Source organism: Xiphophorus maculatus, chromosome 6, assembly GCF_002775205.1.
Source record: "Xiphophorus maculatus strain JP 163 A chromosome 6, X_maculatus-5.0-male, whole genome shotgun sequence".
Lineage (NCBI taxonomy): Eukaryota > Metazoa > Chordata > Actinopteri > Cyprinodontiformes > Poeciliidae > Xiphophorus > Xiphophorus maculatus.
Window position 1 is genome coordinate 7958806 of NC_036448.1, and position 18656 is coordinate 7977461.

Below are 18656 nucleotides of genomic sequence, written 5' to 3' on the forward strand. Positions count from 1 at the left end.
TTGATTTTGTGTCCATGTGATATAGGAGCGCATACAGAGGCAGTCCCAGCCTGTTTGGCGAATAATTAATTGAGCGTACTGTACTGTTTTGATAACTAGGATCGGTCGGACTGAATGTGTGATTGAATTGAATTGACTGGGGTGGCATAAATGAACTGAAATGAACTGAGTTAAAAAAGTGAAGTGTAGTCTGATTCAAAGTGAAACAGTGAGGGAAAAAAAATAAATCATTTTTTTACAGTTTCTGCAAAAATACTTTTAACTTTATCCACTTAGTCTGTTAGAAACCCTAAAGCAGCTGGTAGGAAAGTAGAAAAATAATTTTGCGTTAGTCTAGCATAAAAATGAGTTAGCTACTGACCTTAGCTGCTTTGAAAATTACATTTCTCAGTTAGTTTAGTGCCTAGGTAACCTAACTGAGAAGCCATTCAAGAGAAACCCTTGAATGGCTTCTTTTACAGGTCAGAGGTCATAAAGCAACAGGTCAAAAAAAAAAAAATCCAAAGTGTGACCCCACCTGTCAGGCAGAACTCTCTTGCTGTAGAAATCTGGAAGTCCGTCCTCCAGCATACTGACACCTCCATTCTCAGAGCAATGCTGCACACACACAAACACACACGCACACACACACACACACACACAAACACACACACCCACACACACACAAATAACAAGAAAGAGAACAACAAATGATCAGTCTGCCAAGTCCACAAGAAGCGGAAAGGATAACAAAAAGGTGAGATCCTTTCAAAAGGCTGGCTGGCGGATCTGAATCCGAAGCCAGCAGAAGTCCGTCTGTAAAACACCTCCTTTAACACGCCGCCCCAAATAAATTTGCACCGATTTAGAAATGAGCTTTGAAAGAGACTAAACAAACAAACTGCTCAGTTTGTTGATGCCCCGCGGTCTCCCGGGGAGACGGCGGTTCGCTATTAACATTTGAGTCACAGAGACACATGTGGCGGCTTCCTACTTTGAAAGGAACTTATTTTTGGAAGGTGCCTCTGGCAACAAACAGAAAATGAAAACCAAAAGTTCACACGTAGAAAAGGAGAGAAGGAAAAAAAAAAATCCCTCAAAGTCGCACGTGTTGGGATTACGGTTGAATCGCTGTCACCTTTAAGCTGCGATGTGAGTTCGAAAACAAACAAAGGGAGCTGTCCGTCAAACCTTTAGAAAACATCAAGACCTTTTTTTCTACCAAAATATCCCCATTAAACATAAACATGCTTTGATCAGCATGACGCTGCCACCACCATGTTTTACTGTGGCGATGGCACACAAACAGTGTTTTGAATGTAGACTAAAAACTTACCTTCTGGTCTAATTTAACCACAGCAACATGATTGCTCAGTCCCCTGTATGTGGCTTGTAAAAAACTGTTGAGAGAAATTATTACAGTGCCTATAGAAAGTATTCACCCCTTTGGATGTCATAGCCTTTTTGTTGCTTTTGCAAATCAATCAACAAAAATTGGGCTTTTTTTTAGCAAACAAAAAGCTAATTCCTACAAAATAATGACAATTAAATGAAATTATTTCCATAAAATCAGTGATTGTGTTACTATTCACCCCCTTCAAGTCACTATTTAGTAGATGCATCTTTGGCTGCAGCCCCAGCATGGAGTCTGTGTGGATACATTTGCACATCTGGATGCTGCAATTTTACTCCATCCTTCCTCGCAAAACTGCTCAAGCTCTATCGAGTTGAGCGGGGATCAGTTGTGAGCTGGACTTTGCATCCACCTTCTTTCCTTCAAACCATTTGGTTGGACGCTTCGGGTTTGCTCTCTTGCTGCAAAATATAAGTTCTCTGAAGTCGTAGTTCTGTTGCAGATGGAAACAAATTGTTTTGCTGCACTCATTTTACCTTGTACCTTTACAAGCCTCTGAAATCCAGGCAATGTTCAGACACTTAGGTTTTGTTTTTTTGCACCCATCCCCTGACTTATACTTATTTGCTCGGAGTGGCTGATTAACCGCTGAATGCACCTTCCACAACCAGGTGACTTTATAGACACAGTCTCATTTGATCTCCACTGCTGGCACCAGTTGAAAGGACCTCTGTTTAATTAGGTCAGTCACTCCTAATTAAACAAAAGGGGGTAAACATTTATGTAATCACCTGTTTATGTTTCATATTTTCAGTTAGATATCATTATCTTATAGAAATCTGTTTTCACTTGGACACTGAAAGATTTTTATTTGTAAACTGTTTTTCAAAAAACGCCAAATTGACTGTTTTGCAACAGCAATTAAAAGAGTAAAGCATCCAAAGGAGGGTGAATACTAATATGTAGACACTGAATGGGCGTCCTTTGCTTTCTTCTCGCCACTGTTCCACAAATGCCAAATTTATGGAGTTCACAACTAATATTCGCCGTATGGTCCGATACTCCCACCTCGGACGCAGATGTGGCCTTTGTGTGATATACAAACACACTACTTTGTGTTTGCATATCAGAAGAACAAAAAAACAAACAAAAAAACCCCCGACACCTTCAGCTTGTGGTGGTAACATGACAAATTCTGCAAACGTTTAACGGGAGTGGAGTCTACTCACAGATTCAGGAGGAATGTGTGCGGCTCTGTGTCGTCGCGGCGGACGTGGCCGGACGTGGGTCACGTGACGCAGAGGCGAGCCGTTGGTGGGGAGAGTGGAAAGGCACTCCCAAGATGCCGAGTGAGTGAGAGATGCCGAGTGGGAAGGAGCGGAGGGAGTGGGAGAGGGACTGGGCTCGTCACCTAAACCTGGGAGACAGGAATTAATTGGGACAGAGATCTCTCTATCCTTTCGCGTTTGACCTGCAGCACATTAATCAAATATTCCTCCGCTTCTGCTTCAGTCTCCTTTGATCTCAGCGGTGTGTGGCATCGAAAGCAAGCTGGAACAGAGGCAGAAGACTCACTCATTCTGGTGGAGACGGGACGGATCCTTCTGGTTCTGGAGCTCCGCTTTTTGATCGCTATGGTATCCTTTACCAGGGAAGATGAAGACAAAATATAAGTTACATTTCTTATATGTTAGAAATGTGCATGGCAAAAATGTGCATTATCCTTGAGCTTTCTGGCTCGCATGAACAGCATGAGGTGTGGTGTAAATATAACACAGTATCCACTTAAAACATAGTGGTGAGAGCATCATGCTGTGGGATAATGCATCAAAGCTGGAGACGCTAGGAAGACACCTGAATACAAATGCTCAACACACTATAAATTCCAACTTAAGTTTTCATTTGTAATAAAAATGTAAAGGAATATAATTGCAAGGCAATAAGTGTTTGATTTGCATACAAAAATGCAACTGATTGATATTGGAAATTGGTCTGATATCAGCCAAATGAAGAGTATCATATGGGAACAATTTCTTGTTATAAGTGAAATAATCTTCCAGTGGAACCCACATTCCACGCTATAAAATACGTAATAGACATCTACGATTCATGCTGATATCGTATCGGGTCAACATCGGTATCGGCCGACACTCAAAGCTGCGATATGGGTATCATATTGGAATTTTAAAAATTTGCATCGGGATACTCCTAATTTAAACCAAAGTGGGAAATTTTGTATGGTTGTGGGAGCTATGTTAAAATCTTCATCAATATCATGCCAGAAAGACGATAAACATATTTAGACTTTCCGTCATACCATCACGTTTAGCAAACACTTACTATTCCGAGGTTCACTCCAAAGTCCTCATCGGGGAAATCCAGAGATTCAACAAGTCTCGAATGTCTGACGGATCGTCTACCCGTCCCGACATCGTCCCAGCGCTTCGCCTGAGAGACCTGTCGCAGCTGACGCAACACACACACACACACACATCAACACTCAACAACACCGTCATTCAAGTGCTCACATCAATCAAACTACTGTCCTTAAATGCGGTGTCCTAGGAGAGGTGGGTCTGTCCTCTCTGCGTGTCAGGTTCACAAACAGAACAAAAGGGCAATTTGGTTTGGAAACCCTGAGACAAACATGAATTACACTCAATTTCTTGATCATCAAAGCAGAGCGAGGGAGGATACTGGCTGGCACTTCAGCAAAACACAGCGAGAAGAATGAGACATTACAATGGAGACAGTGAACATAATGTAAAGCAGAGCTGGCCGGGCGGCGGCGATGCTGTTAGGAGCTTTTCCTAGTGCACTTTTCAGTCGAGTTCATTTAAAAAATTACATTATGTAAAGATTGGACCCTGCAGCATCAGATCATAAAGTTAACTACCTCAAAACCAGGTTTCTGTGTTGCTCGAGAGCATATATATTTCCCCTACTATGGGGTAAACATTTCTAGTGATGGAGGTAAACACTAAAATCACAGCCACTTTGACATAACTCCAGATGTTACAGGTTGCAATTCCTTCAAAATAAGATTTCTGATGCTGGTTTTGATTCACTTTACATTTCCATCTGCACAGGGTCACTATAAAGTCTTCATTTGCATCCCGTTTAGATTTGACTTTAAGCGGCACAATCTGCATCATCGAGATGAGAGGAAAAGTCGCTTTTCAACATTTTCTTTAGGTTGCATAAAGGTGTTAACAAAAACAGGCCAATGAAGGTAATTAATTATATAAAATTATAACTCTCTCCATCAATCATCTATGCTTTTAAGATGCTTAGCAAAATTGATCCGTCAAAATCTCCTGAATTATTTCATTATTTTGTTTAACAAAGCTTATTAATACAGTAACTGCTTGTAATTAGGTGAAAGGAGTTTTAATTATGCTTTGAAGAGGTTGATGAAATTGAACTTTAAGCCTAAACATCAAGAGTCTTGAAGAATTCATAGCAGTTTGTGTGAATCACCATGTATGGCGGCCGCGGAAAATGTATTAGCATCTGGAAGAATTGCGCTACAGAGTAAATTATTTTTGAAAGTAGAGATACGTCACAGTTGGAGGGAAAACTTTTTTTTGGTAAAAAAGAAGAAATAACTACACATCTGTAACATGACAGAATTGGATAACAATTAGCCAACAGCTAGCAACTCAACATAATACAATATTAGCATTGCAGCTAGCAGGCAGAATGTGGTGAAATAATAAGGTGTTATTTACAGTCTAACTCAAGCTCTTTAGTGTAAGTCAGAGTTTTGATAAAAAAAAAATACATTAAGGTTTAATAAAACTGAAACAATATCTGCCCAGTTTTCAAGATGAAATACGTTAGCATGAAACGCTAAGGGCAACAGCTGGGCTCATTTCACTCATTATGTTCCTGCAGCACAATTATGAGGAGGTAATATACAGTAGTTCTTTGTTTGACAGACAAAACCGGCCAGGGAAAGAGATCGCCGAACAGCTCTGGAAAAATTCAAGTCAACAGCATCGAATGGACTTAAAAAAATGTTTACCTTCTTGTCCATATAGTGCTGGGGAAAAAATGCAGACATCGTAACTTGATAGCTTGTAGAAAAACATGCAGCGGCAAAATTTCTAGAAATGATATTGAAAAATTTGGATGTTTTAATTTTATCAACCCTCATATTTGTGTAAAACAACAATAACATAATATTAGTTCATTAAAGTCTGCACAACTCTCCCTTATGTAAGGATATCTTTAAACAAATATAACTTCACATTTGGGCCTAGAATACATTGGTATAGCTCAGTTAATTGTCAATTTGATCCTGCAAACTGCCTAAAAACAAGCCCACATTATGAAACCTCCACCCTCGTGTTCGGCAGTCACATGGACAGATTAAAGTGTTTTGCTGCCTCCTATACATGTAGATTGGATTATAAATAAACATCTCTATTTTGGTGTCATCTGTTCAAAGTATTGCTGGTTCTTTTAGATGAAGATTTACAAAACTACGTCATGCTGCCATCTCCTTTTAAAGACAGAAATATTCTTTTCTGGAAATGTGTCTTAGTCATTCTTACATATTTACTTACTGAATCTTTTTTCTCACTGCATGGTTCTAAAATGTAATATTTTACATCCTAACTGATACCTGTACGGTATCTGATGCAACATTCGAGGTTTTTTAAGTTTGTCAAAGCATTTCCATCCTTTGAGAAAGATTTAAAGGTTTTTCCGCTTGTGAATAACTTCTCACCAAACCACGATGGACTTCACGTTTAAAAAAAAAAAAAAAAAAGGTCTCAATTCTCCTTGGATTTGTTGACAGGAACTTGAATGCTGATACCTACTTGGTGTTGACAAATCAAGACACCTCCCAATACCGCAAATCAGGAAGTTACCAAGGTCTTTACTTTTTACAAAAGTGGACACTTTTTTTTCCCTCCAGAACAGTAAAAACATTGTGCTGGTTACGATTGAAGCACTACGTTTAGTTCTTTGAAAAATAAAACGGAAAACTATAAACTACAACAAACACGTGTTTTCTACCATCTAAAAAGAAGTCATGCATTAAAGAGATATTACCAGTACCAGGGTTTTATGGGTGGTGTAGAGCTCCTGCAGGATCTGATCCACGATAGAGTTTGTCAGATAGGAGACCACGGACAGCTTCACCTCCCTGCACGCGGAGAAATAACAGTTCAATCAGCATGTTCTCCAGAGTCCTGCGTGATTGGAAGCTTTGAATCTACGGGCGTTTCTTACTCCAGAGCCTGGTTGATGTCTTCGGCTGCTCGCTCCATCAGAGCGCTGCGGATGGCTGAGCAAGGGATGGAGACTTGCTCGGAGATGGCGGAGAGAGGCGGGCTGAGTCTCTCGGCGGCCGAGCAGGACATGGGACACAACTCTCGGCAGAGAGACACCATGGAGTCCACCACCACCTGGACAAGCCACATTGCAACGGGAACTAAAGATTGCTCGAAAAGTTACTGTTGGTTCATCTAAATGTATTCATGGCTGCGTGTGCAACGCAGCTGTTCAGGGTGTTATTAAGCTACTGAATCATATGTTCTGTTCGTACAGATGTTCGCTTCATCTGTTGGACGCAAATGGCTGAAAAATCCCAACAAGCAAAGTAATTAAACTTCGTAAAGTATTCTAGATTCTCGAGACATCCGCATTTTCATTTCCCTTTGTAAATGATTTTCACAGGAAACGCTAGCAAGTTTGTGTTTCTTTTCTCCTGTGGATTTAAAATGCAACAATTCTTTTGAAGTCAGCGCGCAGCATTAACAGGCAATCTAAATGCAGCCAGTTCACTCCTATTTAAACAACAATCGCGTAAACGGAAATAAAGCGGTGATTTACCTGCAGCTCTTTGTCTGCGGCCTTGGCCAGCTCTCCAGCCAGCGTGTCCAGCCGCTGTTTGACGGGGCCGTCCACCGACAGGACGTGGGCCAGCTCGCACAGGGACGGGTACAGCTGACAGAGACACAAACATCCAGAGTTCACTAAATTGAACTCATTTAGTCTGATGTTGTTGTATCAACCTTCCAGACCTCTCAGGTCTTCTGGTTCTGGTTCTGGTCTGCTCTGCATCCCCAGAACCAGAACCAAATGTGGAGAAGCAGCATTCAGCTTCTATGCACCACAAATCTGGAACAAACTTCTAGAAAACTGAAAAACAGCTGAAACACTTTAAATCTAGACTAAAAACCCAGCTGTTTACCAGTTGCTTTTGAAACGTAATCAATGAAACATTAATTAACAATCTGATGTGTAATGATGGCACTTGACAAAATGTAATGTTTCAAATGTTGACAGTGTGTTGTATGACTTTGTATTTTCATAATGTAAAGCACTTTGAAATGCCTTGTTGCTGAAATGTGCTATACAAATAAAATTTGATTGATTGAATAAATCAACGGTTTGAAAAGGAGACATAACTTTCACAGTCCATTCCAAATCGCATTTGATGTGAACTAATTTTGAACATTATTCTCTTTAGTACAGGTTGAAGGCATAACCTTTATGCCCAGACAGCAGCAATATCAAAGTCAGTAATGAGGTGGGATATATAATCTGAATTATATGAAAGAAATAAACGACAAAACACCGAGCTGTTAATTGTACACAGACCGTGTTTTATTCAGTTTGGCTGTTTAAAGACATTTTTCAGGGTGGAAGGATGCAACCAACTCCCTGCCAGCCTGCATAATGCACCTGAGAGTGAAATATTCCCACAGTATGATACTACCACCACCTTTCTTTGACAGTTTCTACACGTTTCTTACGTCTGAAAGTCTTACCTAGACTTCTTCAGACATTGTAGCCAAATAACTGAAAATATAGTCTCATTTTGACCTAATTTCTTTTGTCTGTGGGTAGCAGTTTGGAAATACGTGGGATTTTCTAAAGGGGCAATGATCTCAAAAACACCCTAAAACTGGTGTTGAGGTAGATTAAAGTAGAGCATTATGAAACCTTTGAAACTCCCTTCCATTTGACCCTGTGTGTATAAATTCGAGTCTATGAGTGCGAAGTGTAAATTGACAAGCGATAGCAGCTTTTCATCTCTAGTTGTTGTCTTTAATAATTCCATCCTGGATATTTCACTGGTAAAAATTGTGCTATTTAGATCTTTTTTTTTGTATCATTATTGTTCATCTTTCATTTTTTTAAGAACCAGTCTGAAGCTGACAAAGCTAACCAGAACTTAGCTGGAACCTGGGGGCAGCCGACCCAATCAGCTGTAAGTGATCCAAGAAAATAAGGTGAAAAAAAATTACTCAAGAAAATGAACAGGGTCGCTCCTGAACACACCAAAACATGCTGACAACCACACACTAATGGCAGCAGTGCAGGAAGGCTGGATAATTAGTCCACTGACAATATGTTTGCTTTTTCTTTTCTTACTTGCTTTAAGCTGAAACAAAAGAAGGCATCTGTGTTTGTTTTCACCTCTGACAGTACGCTCTGTACGCTCTGAAGCTCGAGAAAGAGCCTTTTGGGCTGCACATCGGAATCAACGCTTTAAGCCATTTTCACCAAAACTACTGGTTCGCGATATAGAAACACTAAATAAAAATACTCCTGTAGTGTTATTTGATTTTTTATGGTATTTTTTTTTTGGACATGTTGATTTAAACCTATTTCTCCAGTTTGAAATGTTGGTACAGTAAACATCCTGGTTATTAGCCTTAACAGGAAACGCGTGAGTTCTGCATTTTCTTCTTGTTGTTGTGTCAAAGCAAACCAATCTGTAACTCGCAGGTCTGGTTTACTAACAATCACTGTTTGAAAAAAAAAAAGTACTATGTACTTTTCTTTTTTTTTCATGGGAGCATGAAAATCCTCTGTTCCACCCCAGCCTGGGGCAGTGGTTCGGTGCATTGATATTTGGGGCATAAACACTTAACCGGTTCATCTAGAGTTGACTCATTTGCTTTCATCTTCTGCCAAGCGTCGTTCAAGCATCATTTAATAATGCATAAAACCTCCAATAATAGCCATTTGTCTGTAGTTGGTGCTGATTTAATTTACATCTAATCAGAAAAAATAACCATCCCAGCGTTACCTTCCTGCTGTTTGAGCTTTTAGAAATTCTGTCCTTACACCGTAACTTCTGACCTGATGGCTTATTTAGTTAATTACCTGAATATTAAACTATTGGCGATTCACTACAGAGGAAATCCAAAGCTCACTGAGGCAAATTCTTCAAAATGACCCTGTATGGACTTTTCATTATAGACTCGATAACATAATTGGCCATGACTAATTAAGCACCATCAATGCCATTGATCATACCTCGCTTCTTATCGGAACGATCCATCCCAAATCCTGCGTTGATGAATGAGTGTACCAGACCAGTGGGGTTAGTACATCCAGAGCGAAACTGAGAGAACATTCTTAAAACAAAAGCTCTGAAGAAAACTTTAAAAGTTTGTACTTTTCATGTACAGCTTTTGAGTTTGATGCAATTCCATCGTTGTATGAGGAAATGTTTTACATCTGTAGAAGCCAACGCACAGGATTTCCAGTCAGCTCGTAGAATCAGTATGCAGACAGGTTACATGCCAGACGCGGCGAAACTTCTTCAAAAGTTTCTATTCGTGCTTAATTTATTATGTATTTTTCAGGCATATGGTGTCATCTTATAGCACAATCAAGTAAATAATTTACCCTTAGTTGTTGTAAAAATACTATATATAGTATATCAAACATAACATTAAAAAGATATAACTTTGTGTTTGCTGCCTTGAAATTGGCCTCTGTCTCTTCCTTTCGGACACTCCCGCTAAGCATGTCATCACAACGATGCTTTTCCAAGCCGTCCATTGGTGCCGTTTACAACTGTTCTTAGGATCTCTGCAGATTCCCAGTTCCACCAGGTGTTTGCTAATTGCTGCTGCCGCTAGTCTGGAGGAGCTCAGTTGGAGACTGAAGCTCTAAGGCGGAGTTTTGGGCTACTGTGCCGTGGGAGATTCAAGGATTTCTCAAACATGCATGAATGAGTCAAAGCAACACTTGGGGTATGTTTTTTTATGATGAAATAATTTTATAGCATTATACAAAGCTAAAAAAAAGTTGATTTTGTACAAAATCCCCTATTTAAAAATAAAAAAATCGGGACTGAACTTTGTTATTTTATATGCCTGGAGTGTTCATTTTGTCCATCTACAGGAAAATTTAAACCTTTTATTTAGACTACAGAAATACTTTGCTGTTTGCACACTGCCGGGTTCCTTTTCATTTACTGTAGCACTTGTAACTGCACCAGTTACAATGACTTGCATAAATATTCTTGATTTTGTCAGATTGCGAGCACTAAAGTGTGTCAACAAAACAAAATCCAGTGGAAATAATTCCTGTAACTCCCATTTGCAACAATATGCCCAGTTAGCCAAAGTCTGAGCTTTTCTCACATACACACACCCGCACACCCGGACACAGAGCTCACTCACAGCTCTCGAGTTTCTGGCCTCTTTGAGGATTTGTCTGGCAGTCTGGACCTCGTCTCCGTCCTCGCAGGACTTCAGTACACAAAGCTGCTGCTGCACCCTAATGCAAAGACGCTCCATCACCTAAAACACGTCAATTAATATTAATGTCCAACCCAAATATTTCACACACGACATATTTTGTAGACATAGACCTGTTCAGCAGTGCTGGTGACGAGACCCTGATGCAGTCTGAGCGCCTGCTTCTGAGAGAAGCGCTGAGTCTGGTTGTTCCTGAGCAGTGCACGCTGGATCTGGCCCCCACAGAAAAAAACAAAACAAAACAAAACAAAAAAAACACAGGTTTGAGCATGAGGCAAAAGACAAGTTCATTTGCATGGTAATAGGGAAACAGGATTTAGATCCCTTGCAATAGAAAGGAGTGACTTTGATTTGTTTTCCTGACTCAGCAGATGGAAAACAAACGCTGGATCATCAAATTTTGCAAGGTAGAACATTACGCAGGGAATTATGATGTTCAGAGAGAGTTGGGGAGGGAAAAGAAAAACATTAATTAATTTATTTTATTATTTTTTTTATAAATTAACCAGAGTGCTGTTACAACAGCAAAGGTGACCCGGCATAACAAGAGCCGACAGATATCGCGCTAAAATTGCATTCCGATGCAGATATGCTTATTTTTGGTTTTTCTGGCAGAGCTTGACATGGGATGTAAACAGACTGCGGTTTACAAGACCAGAGAGCAGCAAAGTATGTAGGTGGCACTAATACCGACAGAGGCAACATGGCTGCCCCATTTCAGAACCGAAAAATACTCATTCAGGAGCGGATTCTGGCAGATCAGCTGCTAGCACACGCCTCCCTCTGTTGTCGCACATTCACAGGTTCCATCCAAGTGCAGAATAAATTTAGAATAAATTGGACCTTACTGATAAAAAATGTATGACTCTGATGTGGTTTCATTGTACAAAGTACACTGCTCTGCAAAAATGATTTCTCACTAGGCCTGCAGGATGTCAGGAAGCATGTCGCCGGGATCCTTTTGCTGAATATGCGACAGTAACAACGCTTGCAATTATGGAGTCACTTTTCTCAGATTACAGCCACAGATTTATTGTATTTATAAATCACTTTGTTTTCTTTAAATGCATGTTTTTAGTACAGAATTATGTGTGGCACATCGATCAAAGGTTAAAGTGATTTACGGTACATTAGCGGGGAAGTTGATGGCAAAAACATTCAATAGGGCAAACATATTATTGGTATACATAATTTGGATGAATGGAACTTAAAACATAATATTCTTCCAAATATTTCATTCAAGCAGCTTTTTATTATAGAAATACTCCAGACTTATTACAAAGAGTGGACTGAGAAGCTCAAATTCTTATAGATTCCACTTTTTTTTTTTTTACATTTTATGACAAACTCAAATGTATTTTGTTCAGATTCTATGCAGTAGAGTGACAAAGTCATGTTATTTTGAAAATATGAATATGTCTTGAGGCTGCTGTAACACTAGAATTTCCCCTCTGTATGACAATAAAGGCTATTTGTGTTTTATTCTAAATGATACATGGCTTTATACTTTTTTTAAATTAACTAATGGCAGAAATTTTAATTTCTAGAAATGCGAGGCTAGTATTAAAACTCTACCCCCAATAAAACTAGCTGCTGTACATGTAGCAATACAAATTACTGACTGAAAAGAGAGGAATACAAGTGGGCACAGCATTCTTTAAATTATTTTTAAATATATATATTCAATCCATATATCATTTCCCTTCCACTTCACAGATATCCGCCCTTTTGTGTCAGTCTGACACATAAAATCCCAATAAAATACACAGAGTTCAAAAAAGTTCAAGAGGCACCACAGTCGAAATGACAGCATTAAAAAGATAAGTACGTTAACCACACTGTGAAGTAAGTGAACAACGTGCTAGCACTTCTAACCTTGGCCAAGGCTTGTTCGGTCTTTTCCGGGGCGCCGCGGTACGCCTGAGCGATATCACAAAGGGGGAGGGGCATGTACTGCAGCGTGAAGTTGCTAAGCGATGGAGAGAGAAGGGAGAGACATAGAAAGAAAAGTCACTTTTGCATGGATTAAAAGAAAACGATCTTGATGCTAACTAGAACAAACAAACAATGCCCATAGCTCCTCTTTTACAGACGTAGCCAGTTCCCAGAGAAAAAAAAAAAAAACACCCACATGCCTTTGTGCACACAGATAAGTTTGGAAACTTTTGCACTTCTACAGATCTGGCAGGCACACCAGTCAGAAGACTGATGAAATGCGGTGAAACAGTAAACACTTCAGAAAGATGATTATCTGCCTTTCATGTGTCTCTGTGAGGGATCTGTTTTATGAGGGAGCCCCTTGTCTTCAAAAGGACAAAAAAAATAAATAAAAAATAAAAAATGGCTGGTATACGTCGCGTTCGGCTTACTGCTCCAGCGCTCTCGCCACGTCTTGGAAGCCGACTCCCGTGGTGTTGTTGCGATCCCACGTCACGCTCCTGAAGGGTGGGGGCGAGAATCGGACAGACAGGAAATAGACAGGGACAGGCTCAGAAATCAGGAGGAAGACACTCAGCTGCCTTTCACACCTTCCTGCTGTAAGACAGTGACAGTAGTTGGTAGGCTGTAGGATGATGATTAGATCAATCTTTTCCTGCATTGAGGGAATACAGGACGAAAGAACAGTATCTAGCCGTTTAATGAGTCCCTGTGAAATATTCCACTTCCATCCAGCATCTGTTCAACCTTTTTATACCAGTTCTTGTCCATATTCCCTTTTTATCTCTCTCCCTGTCTCCGCCCCAACACGTTTTGCCCTAGAAATTCAAATCAACCAAACCCAAATCTCTCACTCTCTCCAGGTGGTCTTCCATTTCCACTCCTTCCATATCTTTCTTTCTTTCCTTCTTTCTTTCATCACCCTTTTCCAACCATTCAATCATCCACTCCCCCAATGTGGATTTTGTTCTCATTTGCAGCTTCTCGAGCTCCCATTATTTCTTTTCATACCTGTATTTCCCGGCACCTAAAGAGCTCCTCAGCATCATTTCTCTCACTCACGAGTGTTATAACACACAGGATGCCTGAAGGACTTTTGTTTTCTTATGATGATTCATCGCTGAATTCCCCGGAGTGCTCAGTTACGTTTTTGCCCCCTGCATGGTGAGCCTTTCCTCTGAATCTCTGCTTCTAAGCAACTCTTCTGTCTCTGCTCCGCATCTTCATTTTTCTATTTATCCATATCCTTTAATCCGTCTCAACTGACTTCTGTAAGTTTGTTTGCTTAGTTCTCCACGGAAAATCCCTTTAGAATACAGAATAATATATATATATATATATATATATATATATATATATATATATATATATATATATATATATAAAATCAGGTGCATACCTGAGTGTCGTATTGATCTGCAGAGCCTTGCTCAGCATCTTGGCCCCGGAGTCCTCCAGCAGGTTGCCGCTCAGGTCCACCTTCCGGAGGCAGGCGTTGGAGCCCAGGGCGTTAACCAGCACTGTTCCCCGTTGGCGAAGCCTCGAGTCGGCCAGAGAGAGGGACTGCAGGGCCTGCCAGATTCAATGGGGAAAAGTGGGACAAATCTAGTAAAGGGATAAGGATCTTTAGATGGCAACTGTAGGTTTTCAAAGACAACTGTGGGAGAACAGCCAATCAACACCCAGGGATGTGAATGGTGCTGCTGGTTTAACTGCTTCGCGAACGCCAGCCAATGTGTGTCTAGTAGGTATTTCAAGTTCCCAAGCTGTGTTTTTTCTTTCAAATATTTCAATATCCTCTATGAAAAAAATAAATCTGAATAGGCATTTTCGTGAATACTGACCCCTAAATAGGCAGGAAATCCCAAAATAAACAGGAACAAAATCCTTCAGCAGATTCTGGTTTTAGGTCTAAATTAATTAATATTTATATCTTTTAATAACTTCTCCAACCTTGACAAAAACTTCTGTGCCACTGAGGGAAAATTAGTCCCCTAGCACGATCCTGCAACACCATGTGTTAGCATGCTAGCAAATGAGATCCACATTTTTCAGCGAGAGAAAATTGAGTGGAAGACACATGAAATGCCCCTTATCCTGTGAACAAATCCTAGTCTTGAGTTCAGTTTATGGCTTCTATTTTTCCGTAAATGAAGAAGGCAGTTTATAAACTCATTTAATGCTATTTCTTGGTTAGCAGTTTCTATTCTCATCTTTATGTTTTATGCCGAATTCCTTATACTCATACTTCATTATTAAAACAAGATAAAGCGTTTCTACACTTGATAGTCCAGTAGACATGATTGGGTTTGACTGTGGACCAAAACTGCAACATTTGTTGCATTTTCAGCTGGTTAGTTTTCACACTGCACTATGTCAAACAAATCAAACCCTTTAAAAAACCTTTTCCCCTTTCCCTTTGTCTGTGGTGGAGTAACACCAAGAATCACTGAAGTCAACACAAAAATCTTCAAAGACAAAACAGCATCAGATTTCAGAGGTTGTAGGATTTCTCTTTGATAAAAGACCACGAGTCATTTCTCCTGCTAACACAAGACTCACATCTGTATTGCTTGTATTTACCCAGAATGCCTTGCACTGTAGCACGGTTTCTGCTTACGGAGCAGCCGTTGATCCACTTGGCATTCATGTGTGTATTTAAACCACAGAAGAGACCTAGGTCTTTGGGTGGACCAGAGTTCGCTTTTTTGGTCTGTTCCAGAGTTTGATTTTGCATTCGTGCCTCCCAATACGGACCAAACTAGAATTTTATTACAACACGACCAACTTTGATCCACCCCAAGACTCGACATTTGACGCTTTTAAAGTTTGTGTCGTTATCGCCTAGGCGTGTAAAAAGGACAGGCTGCCATGCGACAAGCTAGTTCATCCACGCAATCCCTTTAAACGTGCTCATTTACACTGATCGGCGTAAGAGTTCATGCGCACACGCTTTTGTGCACAACTAGACAGCGCACACGCGCTGTTGTGAGCCATCGCCATCAACAGCGGTAAATAATTGAGTAAGCGAGTTGTCATGCTGCATTTGCCGAGCTGAGAAAAACAGAGAGCCTCTGGAGTCTCCCGGATAGACTGAGACCAAATGAGCCATTCATCAGACAACATGACTTGCGAGGATGTTTGCACCTTGTGTGTGTGGCAGGTGGAGGATTGAGCTTAAACAGGCATAAACGAGGACAAGGATTCAGCTCGGTGACAAGTGTGTGTCCCTGGGCGTGCGAAACGCGCGTGTGCGTGCGGCGACAAATTTGTGAGGCGTGTGTAGGCGTGCATCTGTGCATAACACCACAGAGAATATCTGCATGCGTGCATGTGTACAATATGTTACATAATCGAACTCACACACTCTTCTTCTTGCACCAAATGAACTAGTTTCTGCAGGATTTCATCCAGCACCCTGTGGAGGCACAAACGGGAGGGAGGGGGAAAGAAAAAACAAAAAAAACATTCATCATCTGCATCAACTTCACCACCATCTGCGCTGCTGTTTCCCCCCCGCCGCCGCCGCCGCTGAGGTACGTACTTGCCCTTGATGTTGAAGTTTTTCCCCAACATCAGGTGTTTGAGGGAGGGGTGCCGGGAGAATGCCGGGATGACGGCCAACAAGTCGGCGTCCAAACCTGAACCAAACGCAAAACAGAGAAGCGCATCGAGTTAAAAAGCCAGCAGGACTAAGCTCTGTGGAGTTGTTCTGAGATCCTGCTTCAGAGAAGATCTTTAATCACCGCCATGCAAGTGCCAATAAAGCACGAGAACAGGTGTTCAACTTTAAGCGTTTTAGTACTGGAAAGGAACTAAAAAAACCCAGAAAAAAACCCACTTTTTATTTCAGAGAATAAAAGTTGGTTTTGCCACGAGCTACAGGGCCGTAAAGAAGGACAGAGATTTTTTGTTTTAGTGTTAAACAAATATAACCAGAGTGTGTATAAATATAGATTCACCCTCATCAAAAACACCTGGAGTGCTAACAGTATTTCCGAAGCACATCATCATACTTGCAGTCAAATGTGGTGGTTTGTCAATCAATCAACTAATCAAACAAGACTTTTTACTCTGATGCTATTTAGTCGGAGATCTGCTGGCTTTTTGTCTATGTACAGGAGAAAACTCAAAAGGACTCATTATTGCAAATTATTGATGACCGTTCACCCCATCAAGTGTGAAAGGAACAGCGATTATGTTTAGTGGGCAATTACTTGTCTTTCTTTCAAAAAGAGTTCTTAATAAATATAATCATTTGAAAACTACTTTTGATAATTGCTCAGGTTGTCTCAGTCAGATATTTAAAAAAAATTAGCGATCTGAATCGTTTAAGTGTGACCAGTAAATTAAAAACAGAGAAAAACGGGGAAATACTTCCTCAAATCGCAGTGGGTGTTGTATGAGTGACAGCGGTGACTCGTTTGTTTTTAATCAGTGTGAACGGCTCAGAGAGCCAGTTTTTTCTTCATCGTGAAAATGGCTCGTTTTTGAAGAGAGACAATCCGCAGAAATTCCAAAATATTCCCGACTGCACGCCAACACACACACCTACTCAGCCTTTTTTTGTAAAATGAGGGAGAAAAAGAGAAAGTGGTAACCATGGCAAAATCTGACTGCATCCAAGACTGAAAAAGCTTCATTCAGAGAGCAAAAAACAATATGTATATATATGAATGCAGAAAACAGCCCAGATGATTAAGCAGGAAAAGGTGCAAAACTTATTTTGTCCACGTTATTGAAAAGGCTAGTTTAATGTTACTGATTCTAAAACACGACTGCTACAGGCACAAATATTACAGTATTCTGTTAAGATTTAGAGACTAAAAGAAAGCAGTATATAGTTGAAGAGAAGTGGGATGAAAATATTTACCCCTTTAGATGTTTTACTCTTTTTCATGCCTTTACGAATCAATCAGGAGCGACAAAATGTAGATTTTTTGACAAAAATATTTAACAAAAATAAAATCGCCTTAGTGTCAACGTGAAAACTGATTTCTAGGAAATAATGACAATTCAAAAATGCCATTGTTTTCATTCTTTCATGAATGTGTGAGAAATTCTTTAATCTCCCGTGGCAACCAGTCAGCTGTGCAAACAGAGCGCCACCTTCAAGACGTAGCTGAGGTCTCCGAGCTTCCGCCCTCCCCCGCGATTTCTTCACTCGGCTCCTTCAGACTAGCCAGCTGCAATTAGCAAACACCTGGTGGAACTGCTCATCACCAGAACTCATTAAACAAGTTACTTCTCGGTGCAGCGCTGGTAAAAACGCTGTTTTTTAAAAGGTTATTAACATTAGAAGGACGATGTTGAGATGAGCGTCAAAAAGAGAGCAAAAGTTCCTTAAAGAGACAGAGGCCCAATTTCAAGGCATTAAATCAGGAAGAAAATTTTCTTTTAAGACATGTTTGACATATACAACATTTTGTTTCACAACTGAAGGTAACAGTTACATGATTGTACTATAAAATGGCACTATGTGGTCGGAAAACACATAATACTGCCTCTTTAAGGTTGGAACAAGACAACGTATATTAGTCCAATCTTCCACCATCTATACCCACCGTCAGCAGTCCGCATCAACACTTTCATGAAAACATTAGCGATTTGTACACAAACTGAAGCATTCACCTCTCAAATGAAAATAAGTGACATATGATGCATTTCCATTCAAAGCCTCTTTTTGTGCGACTGAAAACCACCTCGGCTGTAACAGAGCAAACGCGCTGCGGGGAGGGGGCCGACAGAGTGAAGTTTCTCACCGTTATCAGAGACGTCTAAAGTCCCCACGCACGAAACGCGAGGGAAGAGCTCCTGAATCACGGCGGCACCCGCCGACCTCAGCTGTGGGGAGGAACAAAAAG

General features: G+C 40.5%; 1 protein-coding gene across 4 annotated transcripts in view; it reads right to left on the reverse strand.

Moving 5' to 3' along the window:
* Positions 1-18656, reverse strand: part of LOC102236275 (capping protein, Arp2/3 and myosin-I linker protein 3-like) — a 115308-nt gene that overhangs the window by 15809 nt on the left and 80843 nt on the right. For 2 of the 4 annotated variants that reach the window (XM_023335788.1, XM_023335791.1), the window contains exons 18-32: positions 18555-18636; positions 16337-16433; positions 16156-16210; positions 14192-14364; positions 13224-13292; positions 12730-12823; positions 10968-11066; positions 10777-10896; positions 7181-7294; positions 6578-6753; positions 6404-6491; positions 3674-3799; positions 2909-2975; positions 2563-2750; positions 518-597 (exon numbers count right to left, since the gene is read on the reverse strand). In XM_023335788.1, coding sequence (XP_023191556.1) covers positions 518-597; positions 2563-2750; positions 2909-2975; positions 3674-3799; positions 6404-6491; positions 6578-6753; positions 7181-7294; positions 10777-10896; positions 10968-11066; positions 12730-12823; positions 13224-13292; positions 14192-14364; positions 16156-16210; positions 16337-16433; positions 18555-18636 — 1628 coding nt within the window. Of the gene's footprint in view, positions 1-517; positions 598-2562; positions 2751-2908; positions 2982-3673; positions 3800-6403; positions 6492-6577; positions 6754-7180; positions 7295-10776; positions 10897-10967; positions 11067-12729; positions 12824-13223; positions 13293-14191; positions 14365-16155; positions 16211-16336; positions 16434-18554; positions 18637-18656 lie in introns of all 4 variants that reach the window. The other 2 variants (XM_023335789.1, XM_023335787.1) reach the window with 1 other exon arrangement.